Here is a 22,238-nt window from a genome sequence, read left to right on the forward strand (position 1 = left end):
AAATCAAAAACGGAAAAATTGGGCGTGCAAAATTATTCAGCCCCCTTAAGTTAATACTTTGTAGCGCCACCTTTTGCTGCGATTACAGCTGTAAGTCGCTTGGGGTATGTCTCTATCAGTTTTGCACATCGAGAGACTGAAATGTTTTCCCATTCGTCCTTGCAAAACAGCTCGAGCTCAGTGAGGTTGGATGGAGAGCATTTGTGAACAGCAGGTTTCAGTTCTTTCCACAGATTCTCGATTGGATTCAGGTCTGGACTTTGACTTGGCCATTCTAACACCTGGATATGTTTATTTTTGAACTATTCCATTGTAGATTTTGCTTTATGTTTTGGATCATTGTCTTGTTGGAAGACAAATCTCCGTCCCAGTCTCAGGTCTTTTGCAGACTCCATCAGGTTTTCTTCCAGAATGGTCCTGTATTTGGCTCCATCCATCTTCCCATCAATTTTAACCATCTTCCCTGTCCCTGCTGAAGAAAAGCAGGCCCAAACCATGATGCTGCCACCACCATGTTTGACAGTGGGGATGGTGTGTTCTGGGTGATGAGCTGTGTTGCTTTTACGCCAAACATAACGTTTTGCATTGTTGCCAAAAAGTTCAATTTTGGTTTTATCTGACCAGAGCACCTTCTTCCACATGTTTGGTGTGTCTCCCAGGTGGCTTGTGGCAAACTTTAAACGACACCTTTTATGGATATCTTTAAGAAATGGCTTTCTTCTTGCCACTCTTCCATAAAGGCCAGATTTGTGCAATATACGACTGATTGTTGTCCTATGGACAGAGTCTCCCACCTCAGCTGTAGATCTCTGCAGTTCATCCAGAGTGATCATGGGCCTCTTGGCCTCATCTCTGATCAGTCTTCTCCTTGTATGAGCTAAAAGTTTAGAGGGACGGCCAGGTCTTAGTAGATTTGCAGTGGTCTGATACTCCTTCCATTTCAATATTATCGCTTGCACAGTGCTCCTTGGGATGTTTAAAGCTTGGGAAATATTTTTGTATCCAAATCCGGCTTTAAACTTCTTCACAACAGTATCTCAGACCTGCCTGGTGTGTTCCTTGTTCTTCATGATGCTCTCTGCGCTTTTAACAGACCTCTGAGACTATCACAGTGCAGGTGCATTTATACGGAGACTTGATTACACACAGGTGGATTGTATTTATCATCATTAGTCATTTAGGTCAACATTGGATCATTCAGATATCCTCACTGAACTTCTGGAGAGAGTTTGCTGCACTGAAAGTAAAGGGGCTGAATAATTGTTCCGTTTTTGATTTGTTAAAAAAGTTTGAAATATCCAATAAATGTCGTTCCACTTCATGATTGTGTCCCACTTGTTGTTGATTCTTCACAAAAAATACAGTTTTATATCTTTATGTTTGAAGACTAAAATGTGGCAAAAGGTCGCAAAGTTCAAGGGGGCCGAATACTTTCGCAAGGCACTGTATCTCCCATTTATAACACTGCACTAATCAAATCTTCTCACCGTAAACCTGTGTTTGCTTGTTTATGTCTGTCTCCTACCCTGTTCCCTTTAACTCTGCTGCTGTTCTCCAGGACCTAGGGGTTCTGCCCAACACCCAGACATGGATCCACCTGATGTCCTCCATTACCTGTTCTCCAGGACCTAGGGGTTCTGCCCAACACCCAGACATGGATCCACCTGATGTCCTCCATTACCAATCACCCTCCAACTTTTCATTATATCATCTACAGCTACTGTTATTGTCATGTTGCCATCTGCCAAGAAAGTTTATGCTCTATCATACTGGGCACATAATGTGACATACACATATAAACACTGAGGTCTCCCTCTTCAAATCCCCCTTCTGAGACTGGCTGCCTGTTGAGAAAAAGTGACAGGCAGAACCTCCCACCCACACAACAACCACCTGCTCTATATTTCACACACCAGAATTCAGTATTTTAGTCTGATTGCCATGTAAGTGTAGAAAAAAATCTATGAAAATAAATGAAATGACACACCTTATGTATTAAAATCTTAAATATTGCCAGGTTGGTTTTCACAGCTGTTTCACAAGGGGTTCATTATTGTAAGTTATCCTTTGATTGTATTTATTTGCTCCACATTATTCCTGTCCTAGGACCTACTAGATACATGTATATTCAACCACAAGGGTTTACTATATATTCAACCACAAGGGTGTATTAATGTGTTATGTGAGATTGAAAAAATATAACATAAGAGAGGACTACTGAAATGATATTATTTCATTGTAGATGAGAGACTGGGCAGGTAATATAAAAACATGACAGCCAGACAAGCCAGCGTATGAATCAAACGGATTTGCATAGGAATGGAGTGGAAATGAGCTGACTTTGTGTTCTGTAAGATAAGTAACTTTAAAGTGTCAAGCAGATTACACATTTTCTTTGCCATTTCATATCAAATGTATTGGTCACATACACATATTTAGCAGATGTTTTTGCGGGTGTAGCGAAATGCTTGGAACACTGCACTCATCCGTCAAATTTACAAACCGTAACATTTAAAGCCATGGATTTCATGTTGTAATTGTCAACAAGGTACCCAAAAGTAGTTCGAAGTAATGTTTTCATTTTATTAGCTCAACAAAACTTGTTAAAACAGTAAAATTATCACGGAAATCAGCCTTGTTTGCATAGCGATGATGAAAGTCAGATAACACAAACCCCAGCTGCAAACTGTCTCCAGTTTATACAAGTCCTTTCCTGTCTAATTCATCTCCAGCTCGTATCCCATTAGGCATAGCAAATATATAATGTAATCTAGTTTGATTAGATGCACCGAGAGGACAGGGTTTTTACAATAAACAGCCTTCAGAAAGTATTCACCACCCTTGAATTGTTCCACATTTTGTTGTGTTACAGCCAAGATTTTGTCACTGGCCTACACATTAAATACCCCATAATGTCAAAGTGGAATTATGTTTTGACAAATTACATAAAAATTTAGAACTGAAATGTTTCGAGTCAATAAGTATTCAACCCCTTTGTTATGGCAAACCTAAATAAGTTCAGGAGTAAAATAATGACTTTAATGGCTGTGATATGAGAAAACTGAGAAAGCAATCCTGTACAGATGAAAAAAAGATTCCAAAACAGAAAAAAAAACTAAAAAACACCCTCACCCGAGCATCCTCCTCAAACTCCTGCTGACTTTCGCAGATTCTGCCTTTCATTTCCTGAAGTTGCCGGTAATAGGCTATAATTGGAGTCTGCAACCTTTCTCATGTGGAATGCCAATTTATTTGACAATTTCTACCGATCTGCATGCCAGTTATGGTTTTCATATGCACATTTTCATGGAACAGTTTAATTTAATTTATAATAATGTCTTCGTATCTCAAAAGCATTGTCATGTGGTTAATCAAAATTCTATTGAAATCTAAGAGGTCTGTCCATGACATCTACAGTGCCTTCAGAAAGTATTCATACCCCTAGATTTATTCCACATTTTGTTGTGTTACAGACTGAATTCAAAATGGATTAAATATACATTTTTCCCTCACCCATCCACACACAATACCCCATAAAGATCAAGTGTAAACATGTTTTTACACGAGTGATCACACCCCTGAGTCAATACATGTTAGAATCACCTTCGGCAGCGATTACTTCTGTGAGTCTTTCTGGGTAACTTTGTATTCAGTGCATAACGTTAATTTCTTAGCAATTTTTTTTTGCAGCTTTACTTTAGTGCTTTAATGCACAAAGGATGCATGTTTTGGAATATTTGTATTCTGTACAGGCTTCCTTCTTTTCACTCTGTAAATTTGGTTAGTTTTGTGGAGTAATTACCTACAGTTGATCTATTCAGTTTTCCCCTATTACAGTCAATAAACTAAGTTTTAAAGTCAAATCCCTGAGAAGATTACATCCTCAGTTAGGAAGGACGCCTGTATCTTTGTAGTGACTGGGTGCATTGATACACCATGCAAACTGTAACTAATAACTTACTTCACCATGCTCAAAGGAATATTCAATGTCTGCTTTTTTTATATTCCCATCTACCAATCGGTGTCCTTCTTTGCTAGGCATTGGAAAACCTCCTGGTCTATGTAATTGTTTGAAATTCAATGCTTGACTGACGGACCTTTCAGCTAATTGTATGTGTGGGGTACAGAGATGAGGTAGTCATTGAAAAATCATGTTAAACAGTATTATTGCATACAGAGTGAGTCCATGCAACTCATTATCTGATTTGTTAAGCACATTTTCACTCCTGAACTTATTTTTGACTTGCAATAACAAAGGGGTTGAATATTTTTTGACCCAAGACACTTCACAGCTTTTCATTTTTTATTAATTTGTACAAATTTCGAAAAACATAATTCCACTTTAACAATACAGCGTATTGTGTGCAGGCCAGTGACAAAAAACGACATTTAATCCATTTTAAATTCAGGCTGCAACAAAGTCCAGGCGTGTGAATACTTTCAGAAGGCACTGTAAATGAACCAGACAGGTCCTACAGGCCCTTTTGTCACACCTGGACTACTGCCCAGTTGTGTGGGCATGTATGGTAAAGAAGGACACACAGTTGAAGTCGGAAGTTTACATACACTTAGGTTGGAGTCATTAAAAGTCACTTTTCAACCATTCCATACATTTCTTGTTAACAAACTGTAGTTTTGGCATGTCGATTAGGACATCTACTTTGTGCATGACAAGTTATTTTTCCAACAATTGTTTACAGACAGATTATTTCACTGTATCACAATTGTAGTGGGTCAGAAGTTTACATACACTAAGTTGACTGTGCCTTTTAACAGCTTGGAAAATGTCATGGCTTAGAAGCTTCTGATAGGCTAATAGACATCATTTGAGTCTATTGGAGGTGCACCTGTGGGTGTATTTCAAGGCCGACCTTCAAACTCAGTGCCTCTGTGCTTGACTCACGGGAAAATCAAAAGAAATCAGCCAAGAAATCAGAGAATAAAATTGTAGACCTCCACAAGTCTGGTTCATCCTTGGGAGCAATTTCCAAACGCCTGAAGGTACCACGTTCATCTGTACAAACAATAGTACGCAAGTATAAACACCATGGGACCACACAGCCGTCATTCTGCTCAGGAAGGAGGCGTGTTCTGTCTCCTAGAGATGAATGTACTTTGGTGTGAAAAGTGCAAATCAATCCCAGAACAGCAGCAAAGGACCTTGTGAAAATGCTGGAGAAAACAGGTACAAAAGTATCTATATCCACAGTAAAACGAGTCCTATAACGACATAACCTGAAAGGCCACTCAGCAAGGAAGAAGCCACTTCTCCAAAACCGCCATTAAAAAGCCAGACTATGGTTTGCAACTGCACATGGGGACAATATTGTACTTTTTGGAGAAATGTCCTCTGGTCTGATGAAACAAAAATAGAACTGTTTGGCCATAATGACCATCTTTATGTTTGGAGGAAAAAGGGGGAGGCTTGCATGCCGATGAACACCATCCCAACCGTGAAGCACGGGGGTGGCAGCATCATGTTGTGTGGGTGCTTGCTGCAGGAGGGACTGGTGCACTTCACAAAATAGATGGCATCATGAGGGAGGAAAACTATGTGGATATATTGAAGCAACATCTCAAGACACGAGTCAGGAAGTTAAAGCTTGGTTGCAAATGGGTCTTCCAAATGGAAAATGACCCCAAGCATACTTCCAAAGTTGTGGCAAAATGGCTTAAGGACAACAAAGTCAAGGTGTGGAGTGGCCATCACAAAGCCCTGACCTCAAGCCTATAGAAAATATGTGGGCAGAACTGAAAAAGCGTGTGTGAGCAAGGAGGCCTGCAAACCTGACTCAGTTACACTAGCTCTGTCAGGAGGAATGGGCCAAAATTCACCCAACTTATTGTGGGAAGCTTGTGGAAGGCTACCTGAAACGTTTGACCCAAGTTAAACAATTTAAAAGGCAATGCTACCAAATACTAATTGAGTGTATGTACTTCTGACCCACTGGGAATGTGATGAAAGAAATAAAAGCTGAAATAAATCATTCTCTCTACTATTATTCTGACATTTCACATTCTTAAAATAAAGTGTGATCCTAACTGACCTAAAACAGGGGATTTTTGTTTGGATTAAATGTCAGGAATTGTGAAAAACTGAGTTCAAATGTATTTGGCGTAAGGTGTAAGTAAACTTCCGACTTCAACTGTAGGAAGATTATAGTTTGACCAGAACAGAGCAGCACGTATTGCACTTAGATTTACATGGAGGGCAAATGTCAGTGGTATGCGTGTCAATTTCTACTGGCTCAAAGTTGAGGAGAGACTGACTGGTCTTTGTCCGAGGTGTTGATGGGTTAAAGGTATCAAACTGTCTATTCAAGTTCAGACACTCATCGGTACCACACAAGACTTGTAGCCAGAGGTCTCGTCACAGTCCTCAGGACCAGCACAGAGGCTTGGAAACGCACAGTATTAAATAGAGCCACATCTACATGAAACTCTGCCAGCCCAGGTAACTCAAGCTAGCATTAAAACCAGTTTTAAAAAACTGATAAAAGAACACCTTGCTGGGTACTGTTAATATTTTGTATTGTATTTTGCATTATATTATGTAGTGTTATGTATATTATTATTTGTGTTTTGTTTCCTGTTTGGACCCCAGGAAGAATTGGGGAACATAATAAAATATTGTGTCTGTGTGTGCCTGCATGCGTGTCCAGTGTCATACCTTGCCTGACGGCGAGCGTGGTGGTGTAGACTAGGAACAGCAGGATGTAGTTGAGAAAGCTCTGGAACACGGGCGTGTTGGCGTGGTATTCATGAGCCAGGTACTTGCTGGTCAGCCCGATGCCACAGACGAGCAGAGACAGGACCTGGCCCAGAGCCAGAGTTACCAGAAGTTCCCTGGAGAGGAGAGGCAGGATAGAAGACAGTGTTACTAAACACTGGCATTACAGTACAGCTACTAAACCATAGACTGGAAAGGGCATTGGAACGCAGCTTGTGTACTACAGTACATTCACATAGAGTGCATTCGGAAAGTATTCAGACCCCTTGACTTTTTCCACATTTTGTTACGTTATAGCCTTATTCGAAAATGTATGAAATTGTTTTCTTACCTCAATCCACACAATACCACATAACGACAAATCAAAAACAGGTTTTTAGAAGTGTTAACAAATTCATAAAAACATCAAAAAATATCACATTTACATAAGTATTCAGACCCTTTACTCAGACCCCCTGCCAAAGCACCTTTGGCAGCGATAACAGCCTCGAGTCTTCTTGGGTATGACGCTTGTCGTGGTAATTATTCTAATCAAAGGAGAGACTTTTAGATTTCTTCAAAACTAGTAAACTTTATTAATAATTACTGCAGTAATGGAGCGTTAATGTTCACCCAATGTTGTAAAGTTAAAGCCCAAATAAACAGAGTTAGGTTACAACATATGTAGAAATATGTAGAAAATATACAAAAAAGGTACATTGTCCTCTCATTCAACAGACATCAAGATTTAAATTACACCAAATATTCTGTTTCTAGTTAATTTACTGCTTGTTTATACAGAAATACTAATGTAACATAGGATACTAGGCCCTTCCCTCAGAATAATGGAGTCCAGTATTCATCTGCCATGTGGGAGAAATAAACTGGAGGGAGGGTCTGCCTGGCACTGGCAGACAGGCACACAGACACTAATCATAGAATGGAATGCAGTCTTCAGCTTATCACCAAGCCATCATAAACCTACTTTCAGCATTAAACCTCAGAGGCTCCCCTCAGAAAAACAGACCGTGAATGTACTAATATACATTCTAATATAAAAGTAATGTGATTAACATAATGTTGTAATTCTACAACACGCTACAACCTTGGCACACCTATATTTGGAGAGTTTCTCCCATTCTTCTCTGCAGATCTTCTCAAGCTCTGTCAGGTTGGATGGGGAGCATCGCTGCAGAGTTATTTTCAGGTCTCTCCAGAGATGCGCGATCGGGTTCAAGCTGGGCCACTCAAGGACATTCAGAGACTTGTCCTGAAGCCACTCCTGTGTTGTCTTGGCTGTGTGCTTAGGGTCGTTGTCCTTCTGGAACGTTCTCCCATCTCCACAGTGGAACTCTGGAGCTCAGGAGTGACCATCAGGTTTCTTGGTCACCTTCCTTACCAAGACCCTTCTCCCCCGATTGCTCAGTTCTTCCATTTAAATGTTCTTTCCATTTAAGAATGATGGAGGCCATTGTGTTCTTGGGGACCATCAATGCTGCAAAAACATTTTGGTACCCTTCCCCAGATCTGTGCCTCGACACAATCCTGTCTCGGTGCTCTACGGACAATTCCTTCAACCTCATGGCTTGGTTTTTCTCTGACATGCACTGTCAACTGTGGGACCTTATATAGACAGGTTTGTGCCTTTCCAAATCATGTCCAATCATTTGAATTTACCACCGGTGGACTCCTATCAAGTTGTAGAAAAATCTCAAGGATGATCAATGGAAACAGGATGCACCTGAGCTCAATTTTGAGGGTCTGAATACTTCTGTAAATAAGGTGAATAAGCTATTTAAAAGCCTGATTTCACTTTGTCATTAGGGGCTATTGTGTGTATATTGATAAGGATTTTTTTTAATTTAATACATTTTAGTATAAGGCAAAAATGTTACAAAATGTAGAAAAAGTCAAGGGGTCTGAATACTTTCCGAATGCACTGTAACCGCATGGCCAGTGAACAGAAGGTTCTTGTCTTTAATTTAAAATATTTGAAAGTGTGTATTCAAGTGTGTATTCTTCCTTATGCCTGTGTATTTAGGCTTCCATGGTCAGATGACATGGTCTGGTAAAAAGTCATGGCCCTAGCTACAACAGCAGATCAACATGTGTCCATATCAACCACAGACCCATCTCTCCATCCCATTGTCTCCCACAGAGTTGTCACCTTCTGAACTCATTACAACTTAGCGTCTCCAGCTGTGTGAGGCACATCCAGGTCTTCCAGTCTGATTTATATTAGGACAGGATTTCCAAACACCCTCCATCTGTTTCACCTGTTCTTATGATTGCTTCACCTTCTCCAGGTGTCACTTATTTAAGACCTTTAAGACCTTGGATCATTGTTACTCTAACTTCCGCGACGCATATAAGGCCCTGCCCCGCCCCCCTTTCGGAAAAGCTGACCACGACTCCATTTTGTTGATCCCTGCCTACAGACAGAAACTAAAACAAGAGGCTCCCACGCTGAGGTCTGTCCAACGCTGGTCCGACCAAGCTGACTCCACACTCCAAGACTGCTTCCATCACGTGGACTGGGACATGTTTCGTATTGCGTATTCCCTAACCAGAAACCGTGGATTGATGGCAGCATTCGTGTGGAACTGAAAGCGAGAACCACTGCTTTTAATCAGGGCAAGGTGTCTGGTAACATGACCGAATACAAACAGTGCAGCTATGCTCTCCACAAGGCTATCAAACAAGCTAAGCGTCAGTACAGAGACAAAGTAGAATCTCAATTCAACGGCTCAGACACAAGAGGCATGTGGCAGGGTCTACAGTCAATCACGGACTACAGGAAGAAATCCAGCCCAGTCACGGACCAGGATGTCTTGCTCCCAGGCAGACTAAATAACTTTTTTGCCCGCTTTGAGGACAATACAGTGCCACTGACACGGCCTGCAACGAAAACATGCGGTCTCTCCTTCACTGCAGCCGAGGTGAGTAAGACATTTAAACGTGTTAACCCTCGCAAGGCTGCAGGCCCAGACGGCATCCCCAGCCGCGCCCTCAGAGCATGCGCAGACCAGCTGGCCGGTGTGTTTACGGACATATTCAATCAATCCCTATACCAGTCTGCTGTTCCCACATGCTTCAAGAGGGCCACCATTGTTCCTGTTCCCAAGAAAGCTAAGGTAACTGAGCTAAACGACTGCCCCGTAGCACTCACATCCATCATCATGAAGTGCTTTGAGAGACTAGTCAAGGACCATATCACCTCCACCCTACCTGACACCCTAGACCCACTCCAATTTGCTTACCGCCCAAATAGGTCCACAGACGATGCAATCTCAACCACACTGCACACTGCCCTAACCCATCTGGACAAGAGGAATACCTATGTGAGAATGCTGTTCATCGACTACAGCTCGGGATTCAACACCGTAGTACCCTCCAAGCTCGTCATCAAGCTCGAGACCCTGGGTCTCGACCCCGCCCTGTGCAACTGGGTACTGGACTTCCTGACGGGCCGCCCCCAGGTGGTGAGGGTAGGCAACAACATCTCCTCCCCGCTGATCCTCAACACTGGGTCCCCACAAGGGTGCGTTCTGAGCCCTCTCCTGTACTCCCTGTTCACCCACGACTGCGTGGCCACGCACGCCTCCAACTCAATCATCAAGTTTGCGGACGACACAACAGTGGTAGGCTTGATTACCAACAACGACGAGATGGCCTACAGGGAGGAGGTGAGGGCCCTCGGAGTGTGGTGTCAGGAAAATAACCTCACACTCAACGTCAACAAAACTAAGGAGATGATTGTGGACTTCAAGAAACAGCAGAGGGAACACCCCCCTATCCACATCGATGGAACAGTAGTGGAGAGGGTAGCAAGTTTTAAGTTCCTCGGCATACACATCACAGACAAACTGAATTGGTCCACTCACACAGACAGCATCGTGAAGAAGGCGCAGCAGCGCCTCTTCAACCTCAGGAGGCTGAAGAAATTCGGCTTGTCACCAAAAGCACTCACAAACTTCTACAGATGTACAATCGAGAGCATCCTGGCGGGCTGTATCATCGCCTGGTACGGCAACTGCTCTGCCCTCAACCGTAAGGCTCTCCAGAGGGTAGTGAGGTCTGCACAACGCATCACCGGGGGCAAACTACCTGCCCTCCAGGACACCTACACCACCCGATGTTACAGGAAGGCCATAAAGATCATCAAGGACATCAACCACCCGAGCCACTGCCTGTTCACCCCGCTATCATCCAGAAGGCGAGGTCAGTACAGGTGCATCAAAGATGGGACCGAGAGACTGAAAAACAGCTTCTATCTCAAGGCCATCAGACTGTTAAACAGCCACCACTAACATTGAGTGGCTGCTGCCAACACACTGACAATGACACTGACTCAACTCCAGCCACTTTAATAATGGGAATTGATGGGAAATGATGTAAATATATCACTAGCAACTTTAAACAATGCTACCTTATTTAATGTTACTTACCCTACATTATTCATCTCATATGCATACGTATATACTGTACTCTATATCATCGACTGCATCCTTATTTAATACATGTATCACTAGCCACTTTAACTATGCCACTTGGTTTACATACTCATCTCATATGTATATACTGTACTCGATATCATCTACTGTATCTTGCCTATGCTGCTCTGTACCATCACTCATTCATATATCCTTATGTACATATTCTTTATCCCCTTACACTGTGTATAAGACAGTAGTTTTGGAATTGTTAGTTAGATTACTTGTTGGTTATTATTGCATTGTCGGAACTAGAAGCACAAGCATTTCGCTACACTCGCATTAACATCTGCTAACCATGTGTATGTGACAAATACAATTTGATTTGATTTGATTTGATTTTCCCCAGTGTATTTATCCCTGTGTTTTCTGTCTCTCTGTGCCAGTTCGTCTTATATGTTTTCAAGTCAACCAGAGTGTTTTCCTGTGCTCCTGTTTTCTATTCTTTTTTTATAGTCTTCCCGGTTTTGACTCTTGCCTGTTTTTTCTGGACTCAGTACCCACCTGCCTGACCCTTCTGCCTGCCCTGACATCAAGCCTGTCTGTCACTATTTACCTCTTGTACTCAGTACTGGTTTTGACCTTTTGCCTGTCCACGACCATTCTCTTGTCTACTCTTTTTGGATTATAACTAAACTACAAAGACTCTAACCATCTGCCTCCTGTGTCTACATCTGGGTCTCGCCTTCTGCCCTTATACCATCAGCCATTGTGACACTTAGCCTGGCTTCCTCTCCTTCTTCAACAGGTGGTTCGAGACACTGAGCTTCCTCACTGGGCTTACTGTACAGTGCGGTCTCAAATGAACCCCCATTCTCCATAAAGTGTACTACTTCTGGCCAATGACATCCTCCTTTATTCACATATGGTGCTCTACTATTCGGCTATAACACTATTTCCTTGTTTTGGCCCAAGCCTGAACACATACCACCTCTCAGGCCACCTGTGGAGTCTTTGATTGTGTATGTGGTGAAATACAGTAGTGGGACCTGTCAGTCCTGGCTGGAGATAAAAGGGATTAAGAAAGAGCTGTCAATCAAGTCTAAACACACACACACACACACACAACCCTCTCCCCCCGTAGACAGACCACAGTGCACAAATCAGCCCCTTCACTGCTCCCTCTACACCTACACACAGGCACAGGGACCAGGGAGAACACGCATGGGCACACACACACACTGGAAGAGACATGTGCAAATGTAAAGCAACTCCAATGCAATATCTGCATATCCAGTACAGAGCTGTAGTAAAGGACCAAAAAAACAGGCATACACGCAATCCAGTCGATATTCATTTAAAATCTCATTCGGAATGACTGGGAAATAATACGAAGTGTGTGTGTCCTTATAGAGGAAAAGGCCAAAGAAACGAGGTACACAATAATATGATACAAACATGAAGAGGTAAACCAGACAGATGCACAGTCAGCTCAGGGAAACCAATTAGATCCACTGCTACCCCTGGAGCCTGGACTGCATTTCAGCAGGAGGGAATTAGCATGCAACATTTTCAGTGCCACAGACAAGTTATGATATTAAAAAAGGACAAGCACCAACAGTGACCTGATCTGAGTGTTTCATCTTAGTAAATATTCAGAGGTACTGCTTATGAGACACACTACAGGTGGTGGTGATATCATTGACTAAACTTATTTTTTGTATACCCCCTTTTCTCCCCAATTATGTGGTATCCAATTGGTAGTTACAGTCTTGTCCCATCGCTGCAACGCCGTACGGACTCAGGAAAGGCAAAGGTCGAGAGCCGTGCGTCCTCCGAAACACAACCCAGCCAAGCCACACTGCTTCTTGACCCTCTGCTTGCTTAACCCAGAAGCCAGCCACACCAATGTGTCAGAGGAAACACTGTACACCGCCACAGGAGTCGTTAGCGCGCGATGGGACAAGAACATCCCGGCCAGCCAAACCCTCCCCTAACCCGGATGATGCTTGGCCAATTGTGGCCGCCCCATGGGTCTCCCGGCTGCGACAGAGCCTGGACTTGAACCAGGATCTCTAATGGCACAGCTAGCACTGCGATGCAGTGCCTTAGACCACTGCACCCCTCAGGAGGCCTGACTATACTTTTTTTTGCTTATCACATAACAGCGTTCTTACAATGTTCTCCCTGTACACTAAGTCAGAACTGTAGAATAAATAAAGGGGGCATATAAGCAGACAATGAAAGTTCTTACAATAGTTGATGATTACATTTCTCTAAAACAGGTTCTAGGCTACATGTGCTCCACCAAGTCAGAACAGTAGGTGAAATTACAAATACAACAGGTATTTCACCTTACAGTGAAATGCTTATTTACAAGCCCTTAACCAACAATGCATTTTTATTATAAATAAGGCTATATACACTGGGTACTTAACATACAGTTAAGTTAGTATTAATTTCTTACATATCTCCCTGGCATATTACATCATTTATGCAGCTGCATACAAGACATTTTTGCACTCACCTTGGTGCGTTGTGCCCATTTGAACAGGAAGGTGGCGCGGCGGTGCTTCGAGGGCAAATTTTGTCATCAAACTTTCATCCAAGTCTGCCATTCTCTGGATTTATGGCACTTTCAAGACAAGACAACTGGGATCTCGGAAAAAAACAAGGTCAAATCATGATGACGTCAGTGATCTTCAGGTCGTAGCTCTAGAAAGAAGCCCGAGTTCCAGACTTAAAATTCAGAGTAGGATTTCCCCCCCCACCCCCCGAGTTCCCAGTTGTCTTGAACTCACCGAAGTCAGATTTCCCAGTTAACAGTTTTTTGAGCGCAGCAGAAATCATGCTGGATTGACAGCATGGCCAATGTTGAATGTTTATCATTTTAAGCTTGGAAAAGAGACCCTTAAACCCTACTTGGGACCACACAGCCACACTACTGAATAGCAGGCTAGTGATTGCTTTGCCATGTTTGCACTTAGCCACTAATTCCTTCCAAACCATTCATTGTTGAATTTGCGATTTCCAACTTGTCCACTGGCCAATGAGCACCGATACGTTTTACCTATAATTTCTCTTTATTATTTATTTTCATAATGACAAATATTAAAAAGCATTTGCCAGTAGATTGTCAACTTGATTCATGATGATGACTGCTAGCTTGCTAGCTAAGATTTTGAAAGTATGGTGTTGACATGATCAGTCCAATCAACGCTACTGTACTTATAACATGATTTGACGTCATTTGTTCTGTTGCCAATGACCTTGAGCCTTCTTGGATGGGCACTTCTAATGTAACTCTATGGCAGCACCCAAGGGGCTTGAATTTTCGAGGACTACCCTTAGATTTGACGGTGACGTAGAGTAACAGAACACAGCCAATCACGGCACAACTAGAGAACATTACCCAATCATGAAGCAACTAGAGAACAACTGAAGCACCTGCATTTTGGAGCTGCCTTCCTCAAGAAAGAAAAGACCATGTTTGTATGCGGCTTTATTAACTCAATTATTTTTTATATTCTTTGCAAGCTGATATGTGACACTGATATGTGTATTAATGCCAAAATAACATGCAAAACAGGCAACCCCCCACAACAACAACAAAAGGTGTTTTTATTTTACATTTCTAATAGAAATGTGGGGCTCAAAACACCTGCCCGGAATGACGGGTCACCACTGCATACACTTGACTCAGTCGATATACATTAATATTGGTTCCCTTGACTCAGTTCATTTAAAATCTCATTAGGAATGACTGGGAAATAATAGGAAGTATGTGCGTCCTTATAGAGGAAAAGGTCAAATGCCAGCGTTTGAAATTAGGTACACAATAATATGATACAAACATGAAGAGGTAAAGACAGACGCACAGTCAACTCAGGGAAACCAGTTAGATCCACTGCTACTCCTGGAGCCTGGACTGATAATTTCAGCAGGAGAGAATTAGCATGCAACCCTTCCAGCTCCACAGACAAGTTGATATTAAAAAACTGAGACGCTAAGGACAAGCCACAACAGTAACCTGACCTGAGTGTTTCAACTTAGATAATATTCAGAGGTGCTGCTTATGAGACACACTACTTAAGGTGTTGATATTATTGACTATACTTGCTCTGCTAATGTTAAATATGACCAAAAACCCTAAACATCAAATACTTCATGGTCATCTCTCTGTGCTGAAATGCAAAGCAGTCTCACCACTCCCACATTTGGTTTACTATCAATTGATGTGTAATGTAGAGTTTCTCAACTCTTCACGGGTTCCACCAAGGCTGTGTTGGTGGGTAATTCTGAGATAACGACATTATCTGATGGAGCAGAGATATCCAACTGCTCCAAGCCTCTCTTTCTTCCTCTGCAGCGACAGAAGCCTATTGTGGAGAGTTTATTTTCCAATTTTCTCCCAGACACCTTTAATTACAGCTGTAGGCTGTGAGCATTTCTGTGTGGAGCCAGATACATAACACTAGGAGAAGCAGAGATGAGAGTCTGGGAGGGCAATGTAATGTTTGTTAGCTTGCATTATCTAGCTGAGCGTCAAAGGGCTTTAGTACATAAACTGCTGTGCTGATCACACTGTACTGCTAGGCCATTAGCAGCTGCTGATGATGGGATTTCAAGTCACATTGGCTTAAATCTGCAAATGCACAGGTAGGCCTACACAGGCCCTGAGAGTTACACTCTGAACACCTAAACCAGGGGTAATCAACACTTACCCTACGAGGTCTGGAGCCTGCTAGTTTTCCGTTCTACCTAATAATTAATTGCAGACACCCTAAATCAGTCCCTGATGGGAACAATGAAAAGGGGTCCAGGTTTGAGTTTAAGGGACCTAAACGTACAGTATTCACTTTAAAGAGCAAATTGAGAAGTTCATACTACGGATGCATGAGATAGGTGAACATATCAGAATCGGATGATATTAGCTAAAAGTGCCAACATCGGTATCGGCCAATGTGCAAAACTGATGTCAAAGCTGACGTGCATACCTATATAATGTAGGTACATGATGTGCAACACAGCATTCCTAAACTAGCCCACAATGTCTGCTGTGTGAATCGAGCAGTCAACAAGTTGAGCAGTCATTTGAAAGAGTACCAACATTTCAGCGAGACAACTCAAAAGGCGAAATCCATTTAAGCCAAGATTATGGAATTCATTGCCCTTGACAATCAATCGTTCTCTGTCATGGGTGATGTTGGCTTTCACCGACTGGTCAAGCACCGGTACACATTACCATGTGTACCATTTTTCAGATGTTGCCCTACCGGAGTTACACAGTAATAGCATCACTGCTATTAGCTTCATGACATACATACTATGGAATGCTGTTTGGGTCTTTGCGTGTCAAAAAATATACAATAGCACTGTCAAAGCTGTACAAAAAAGTCTGCAAACACCTGCCACGAACAATGTGTTTACAATACCACGATGTGTTTGACTGTAACTTCTGGTGTAGCTAGCTTTAGCTTGGTACCTAGCTAGCACCAATACAACCAGCCTGAAAACAATGACCAGTAGAACCTGCAGTAATGTTCATTATTCTTAGCAATGATTTAGGAATCCTTGTGAGTAAGTATTAGCTAGGTTGCCACTTGTTGTTTGCTTATTGAAATTGAACTTCAGTTCATGAAGATAAATAGCTAGTCAGCAGCTTAACCTTGTTGACCAAATATGACGTTATAAGCAGCCAGCTAGCTTCATCTGGCTCGTGAGGCTCGACCGCCCCCGAGTTATGTGTTGTGAAGCTAGCCACAATAAGGATTAGGCACAATAGTGGAATTTGCGGTTTGCCTTCAAAATAAAAGTCTGTCATTGACAGTGATGCAAATGGATACAAATAGTATAATTATGCCATACTTTTATTTTGAAGGCAAACCGCAAACTCCACTATTGTGGCTAATCCTTATTGTGGCTAGGTTCACATAGATGGGTCCGACCACCATTAATCAAATAAGAACTGTCTTATAAATTAGGGTTACTTTAGATGATGACACCTAGCTATATAGTTAGCTGCTACTGAAACAGATGTTGTGTATCTTTTTTGATACACAAAGACCCAAACGGCGTTTCATAGAAATCCTGGTTGAAAATGAAACGACTGAACAAATGAACAACAACACAGCAAAGCAAGTAAGTGAAAGAAATCGGTTTTGATGAGGTTTTACTGGTAATGGGGACATACGTAAATGCCAACAAAATAATTTTTTGGTCAGTGTGGTGTGTAACCTTTATTTAACTAGGCAAGACAGTTAAGAACAAATTCTTATTTACAATGATGGCCCGGACACTGGGCAAATTGTGCGCCACACTATGGGGACTCCCAATCACGGCCGGGTGTGATACAGCCTGGGTTCAAACCAGGGACTGTAGTGACGCCTCTTGCACTGAGATGCAGTGCCTTAGATCACTGCGTCCATGTGTGTGTGTTAACTATTTAACTATTTCTATTTATTTACAAGAAGCTTAAAAGGCCACTAAAATTGTAAATATCGGTATCGACCAAAAATGTATTATCCGTGCATCACTAGTAAAACTATAGCATATGATGGTACACCATAACACACATACACACACAGTTACTGGCAGCAGTCAAACATAAATCATCTCTCTATCAAAACCTATGATATGACCAGAAAACAGCGTATTCCATAGGTGCACATTTATGCATGTTTTCATTGCACTAAAGAAATAGAGATTTGCAGTTGAAGTCGGAAGTTTACATACACCTTAGCCAAATACATTTAAACTCAGTTTTTCACAATTCCTGAAATGTAATCCCAGTAAAAATTCCCTGTCTTAGGTCAGTTAGGATCACCACTTTATTTTAAGAATGTGAAATGTTAGAATAATAGTTGAGAGAATGATTGATTTATTATAGCTTTTATTTCTTTCATCAAATTTCCAGTGGGTCAGAAGTTGACATACACTCAATTAGTATTTGGTAGCATTGCCTTTAAATTGTTTAACTTGGGTCAAACGTTTCGGGTAGCCTTCCACAAGCTTCCCACAATAAGTTGGGTGAATTTTGGCCCATTCCTCCTGACAGAGTTGATGAAACTGAGTCAGGTTTGTAGGCCTCCTTGCTCACACACGCTCGCACAGGGCTTTGTGATGGCCACTCCAATACCTTGCCACAACTTTGGAAGTATGCTTGGAGTCATTTTCCATATGGAAAACCCATTTACGACCAAGCTTTAACTTCCTGACTGATGGCTTGAGATGTTGCTTCAATATATCCACATAATTTTCCTTCCTCATGATGCCATCTAGTTTGTGAAGTGCACCAGTCCCTCCTGCAGTAAAGCACCCCCACGACATGATGCTGCCACCCCCGTGCTTCACGGTTGGGATGGTGTTCCTCGGCATGCAAGCCTCCCCCTTTTTCCTCCAAACATAACGATGGTCATTATGGCCAAACAGTTATATTTTTGTTTCATCAGACCAGAGGACATTTCTCCAAAAAGTATGATCTTTGTCCCCATGTGCAGTTGCAACCCGTAACATGGCTATTTTTGAGGCGGTTTTGGAGAAGTGGCTTCTTCCTTGCTGAGCGGCCTTTCAGGTTATGTCGATATCGGACTCATTTTACTGTGGATATAGATACTTTTGTACTTGTTTCCTCCAGCATCTTCACAAGGTCCTTTGCTGCTGTTCTGGGATTGATTTGAATTTTTTGCACCAAAGTACATTCATCTCTAGGAGACAGAACGTGTCCCCTTCCTGAGCAGTATGATGGCTGTGTGGTCCCATGGTGTTTATATTTGCGTACTATTGTTTGTACAGATAAACGTGGTACCTTCAGGCGTTTAGAAATTGCTCCCAAGGATGAACCAGACTTGTGGAATTATGTAAAAAAAAAATCTGAGGTCTTGGCTGATTTCTTTTGATTTTCCCATGATGTCAAACACAGAGGCACTGAGTTTGAAGGTCGGCCTTGAAATACACCCACAGGTACACCTTCAATTGACTCAAATGATGTTAATTAGCCTATCAGAAGCTTCTAAAGCCATGACATCATATTCTGTCATTTTCCAAGCTGTTTAAAGGCAGTCAACTTAGTGTAATGTAAACTTCTGACCCACTGGAATTATGATACAGTGAATTATAAGTGAAATAATCTGTTTGTAAACAATTGTTGGAAAAATTACTTGTGTCATGCACAAAGTAGATGTCCTAACCGACTTGCCAAAACTATAGTTTGTTAACAAGATATTTGTGGAATGGTTGAAAAATGAGTTTTAATCACTGCAACCTAAGTGTATGTAAACTTCCAACTTCAACTGTAGATAGCAACCAATTTAATTTCCTTACAAGAAATTATATTCAAGATGGATATATTTTTATTTTGGTCCAATGACTTCTTCTCCAAGTAGTATTACCTTAGTTGATGCCTAAATTAATTAGGGTTGCATTTCTCTGAGTTCTCCCTTATAGAAGAGGCATCAATCTACCAAGTCCAAGTCCATCTTCCGCTCTACATATTCTCTAGGAGACCCTTGTTTTCCTTTGACTTCCTCTCCACAAACATAGTCCCTACAGAAGCAAAATCATCCTTCAGTATCGCTGTCCTTGGACAAAAAAAACAACACACTGTGGTCAATCCCCTCTTGCCTTCAGTTTAGTAATTATGATCACACAGAGACAAATCAGGTAGAATAAGAATATGGACAACAGAGAGGACACACTTCATCAGCTGAATCAACCAGAGTGGGAGACATGGGATTAGATTCAGATTGTTTAATAGGCACATGTACAGGATTAAGGATAGAAAAGAGAAAACTCAGGAAGCTACTCCTGCTTCAACACCCAAAAGCAGTGTTAGAGAGTATAAGGACTATCCCAGACTTACTGTCGAGTTCTAAAACCTACATTATCACTTCATTATGTAGTCAGCTTTAGAGCGGCAACGAGGCAGAATGCCTGTAACTGAACATCTAACAATATACTGAAATGAATTGTGTCAACTATGCTGATGTGGATGTCAAACATATTCATAAATCAGTACAAGCATATCTTGAGTGCCCTGTAATATCTATGATTAACAACATTTTCCAGCAAAGCTCTGATTCCAGAGAGAGAGAGAGAGGGAGAAAGAGAGATAGAATTGTTTATAAGACCATTTTTTACAGATTTAACAAGGGAAATAAATGACATTTCTCCTGAGAAAATGACCCAGTCTGCATTTCAAAGATGAGTCGAAGAGCATATGAAATAGTGCTTCAAGGTGGATATGATGAGCCGGTATAAGACTATAAAAGAAGGGAGGTCAGGGGCATTTGAAAATGATTGCTTTGAGATATTTTACCACAGATATTTTACCACTGTGAGAGGTTATTGCGAGAGGGTGCATGTAATTAAGAAAATAGCGACGATTTCGACACCAAAAAAAAAAGACAAATTAAAGTTCAAACTCATGGGTAAATCAAGGCCATTAATTTCCCTGAATCATATCTAGAAGCAACAAAGGCTCATTACAGTTCAGCTCCATCCCCAGAGTAGCCCCCCCTAGCTCCAGCCCCAGAGTAGCCCCCCTAGCTCCAGCCCCAGAGTAGCCCCCTAGCTCCAGCCCCAGAGTAGCCCCCCTAGCTCCAGCCCCAGAGTAGCCCCCCTAGCTCCAGCCCCAGAGTAGCCCCCCTAGCTCCAGCCCCAGAGTAGCCCCCCCCAGCACCAGTCCCAGAGTAGCCCCCCTAGCTCTAGCCCCAGAGTAGCCCCCCTAGCTCTAGCCCCAGAGTAGCCCCCCTAGCTCCAGCCCCAGAGTAGCCCCCCTAGCTCCAGCCCCAGAGTAGCCCCCCTAGCTCCAGCCCCAGAGTAGCCCCCCCAGCACCAGTCCCAGAGTAGCCCCCCCAGCACCAGTCCCAGAGTAGCCCCCCCAGTACCAGAGTAGTCCCCCCAGCTACCGCCCCAGAGTAGGCCCCCCAGCTACCGCCCCAGAGTAGCCTCCCCAGCTACCGCCCCAGAGTAGCCCCCCCAGCAACCGCCCAGAGTAGCCTCCCCAGCAAGGGCTGGGCGATAGGGCCAGAAAATCATATAACAATATTTTTCTTGTTTGTTTTTTTCATAAAAAAAGTTTACACAACCATTGATTTTCCTCTCACCATCCCTCCCTTACTCCCTCTCCTCCATATCCAGACCTCTCGCCATCATGTGTGTGCACCACCCTCCCTCTCTCCCACTCCCTTCTCAAAGCCCAATCAAACACCATTTTACCCCAAATGACTTGAGTCCGTTTCGATCGGAATCGGCGGGATGACCTATAAAAGGCTCCATCTTCTTCCAGGAGTAAATATACAATTTAATTCCCTCCTGTTTGAGACGGGCAGAGAGGCTCCTTTTCAATAGACACTCTGCCTTGCTCTGCAGAATACTGAGAGACACCTCCACCTCCACAGCAGGAGAGAGATATTGAGAAGAGATACTGCAGGAAAGCTAGAGAGGAGCAATGAAATGACTGAGCGAGAGAGAGCCATCCTCCTGGGAATGAAAGGAGGAAGTGCGGTACACCTCCACAACTTACTCCAGCTTACTCTCTACTCCAGCTCTAGTACCCTGGTAGGCCTTCTCGGAGTGGGGTACCTCACATCCACCATAGTGGCTACACCATGGGTGTCACTGTAGGCGCATCTAAAATTTAGAAGGGGAATGGGGGCAGGGGGGTTGTGTGAAGGATTGTTTAATCCAAACTAGGTCACCTCCCACTGGAGACAGCCGGCTCAATTGCACAGATAAATGTTTTCTGGGAACAAAACCATGTTCAATGGCTTGTAGAATGGATGGGTCATCACCATATAAAGCAGATTACATTTCCGTGCTACAGTAGCAGCAGCTCCCCTATGGCTGCTCTCCCTTTCTCTGCCTGGCTGTCCAGGGTGGGGCTGGGGAGCAGAGTAGATACAGCTGGGATAGGGGTGGAGCTAGGAAGCAAAGCAGACAGGGCTGGGGTGGGGTACGGATGGGGAGCAGAGCAGACCGGGCTGGGTTGGGGTAGAGATGGGGCTGGGGAGCAGAGCATAGCAGACAGGGCTGGGGGTGGCAGGGGAGGGCACCAGGGGGCCCTGGGCACCATCTGGCCACTTATTGATGAAGCT

General features: G+C 42.8%; 1 protein-coding gene across 1 annotated transcript in view; it reads right to left on the reverse strand.

The window, feature by feature from the left end:
- Positions 1–22,238, reverse strand: part of LOC109900248 (solute carrier family 35 member F1) — a 143,504-nt gene that overhangs the window by 74,128 nt on the left and 47,138 nt on the right. The window contains exon 2 of the mRNA XM_020495937.2: positions 6,671–6,846. Coding sequence (XP_020351526.1) covers positions 6,671–6,846 — 176 coding nt within the window. The remainder of the gene's footprint in view (positions 1–6,670; positions 6,847–22,238) is intronic.

Source organism: Oncorhynchus kisutch, linkage group LG12, assembly GCF_002021735.2.
Source record: "Oncorhynchus kisutch isolate 150728-3 linkage group LG12, Okis_V2, whole genome shotgun sequence".
Taxonomy (NCBI): Eukaryota; Metazoa; Chordata; class Actinopteri; order Salmoniformes; family Salmonidae; genus Oncorhynchus; species Oncorhynchus kisutch.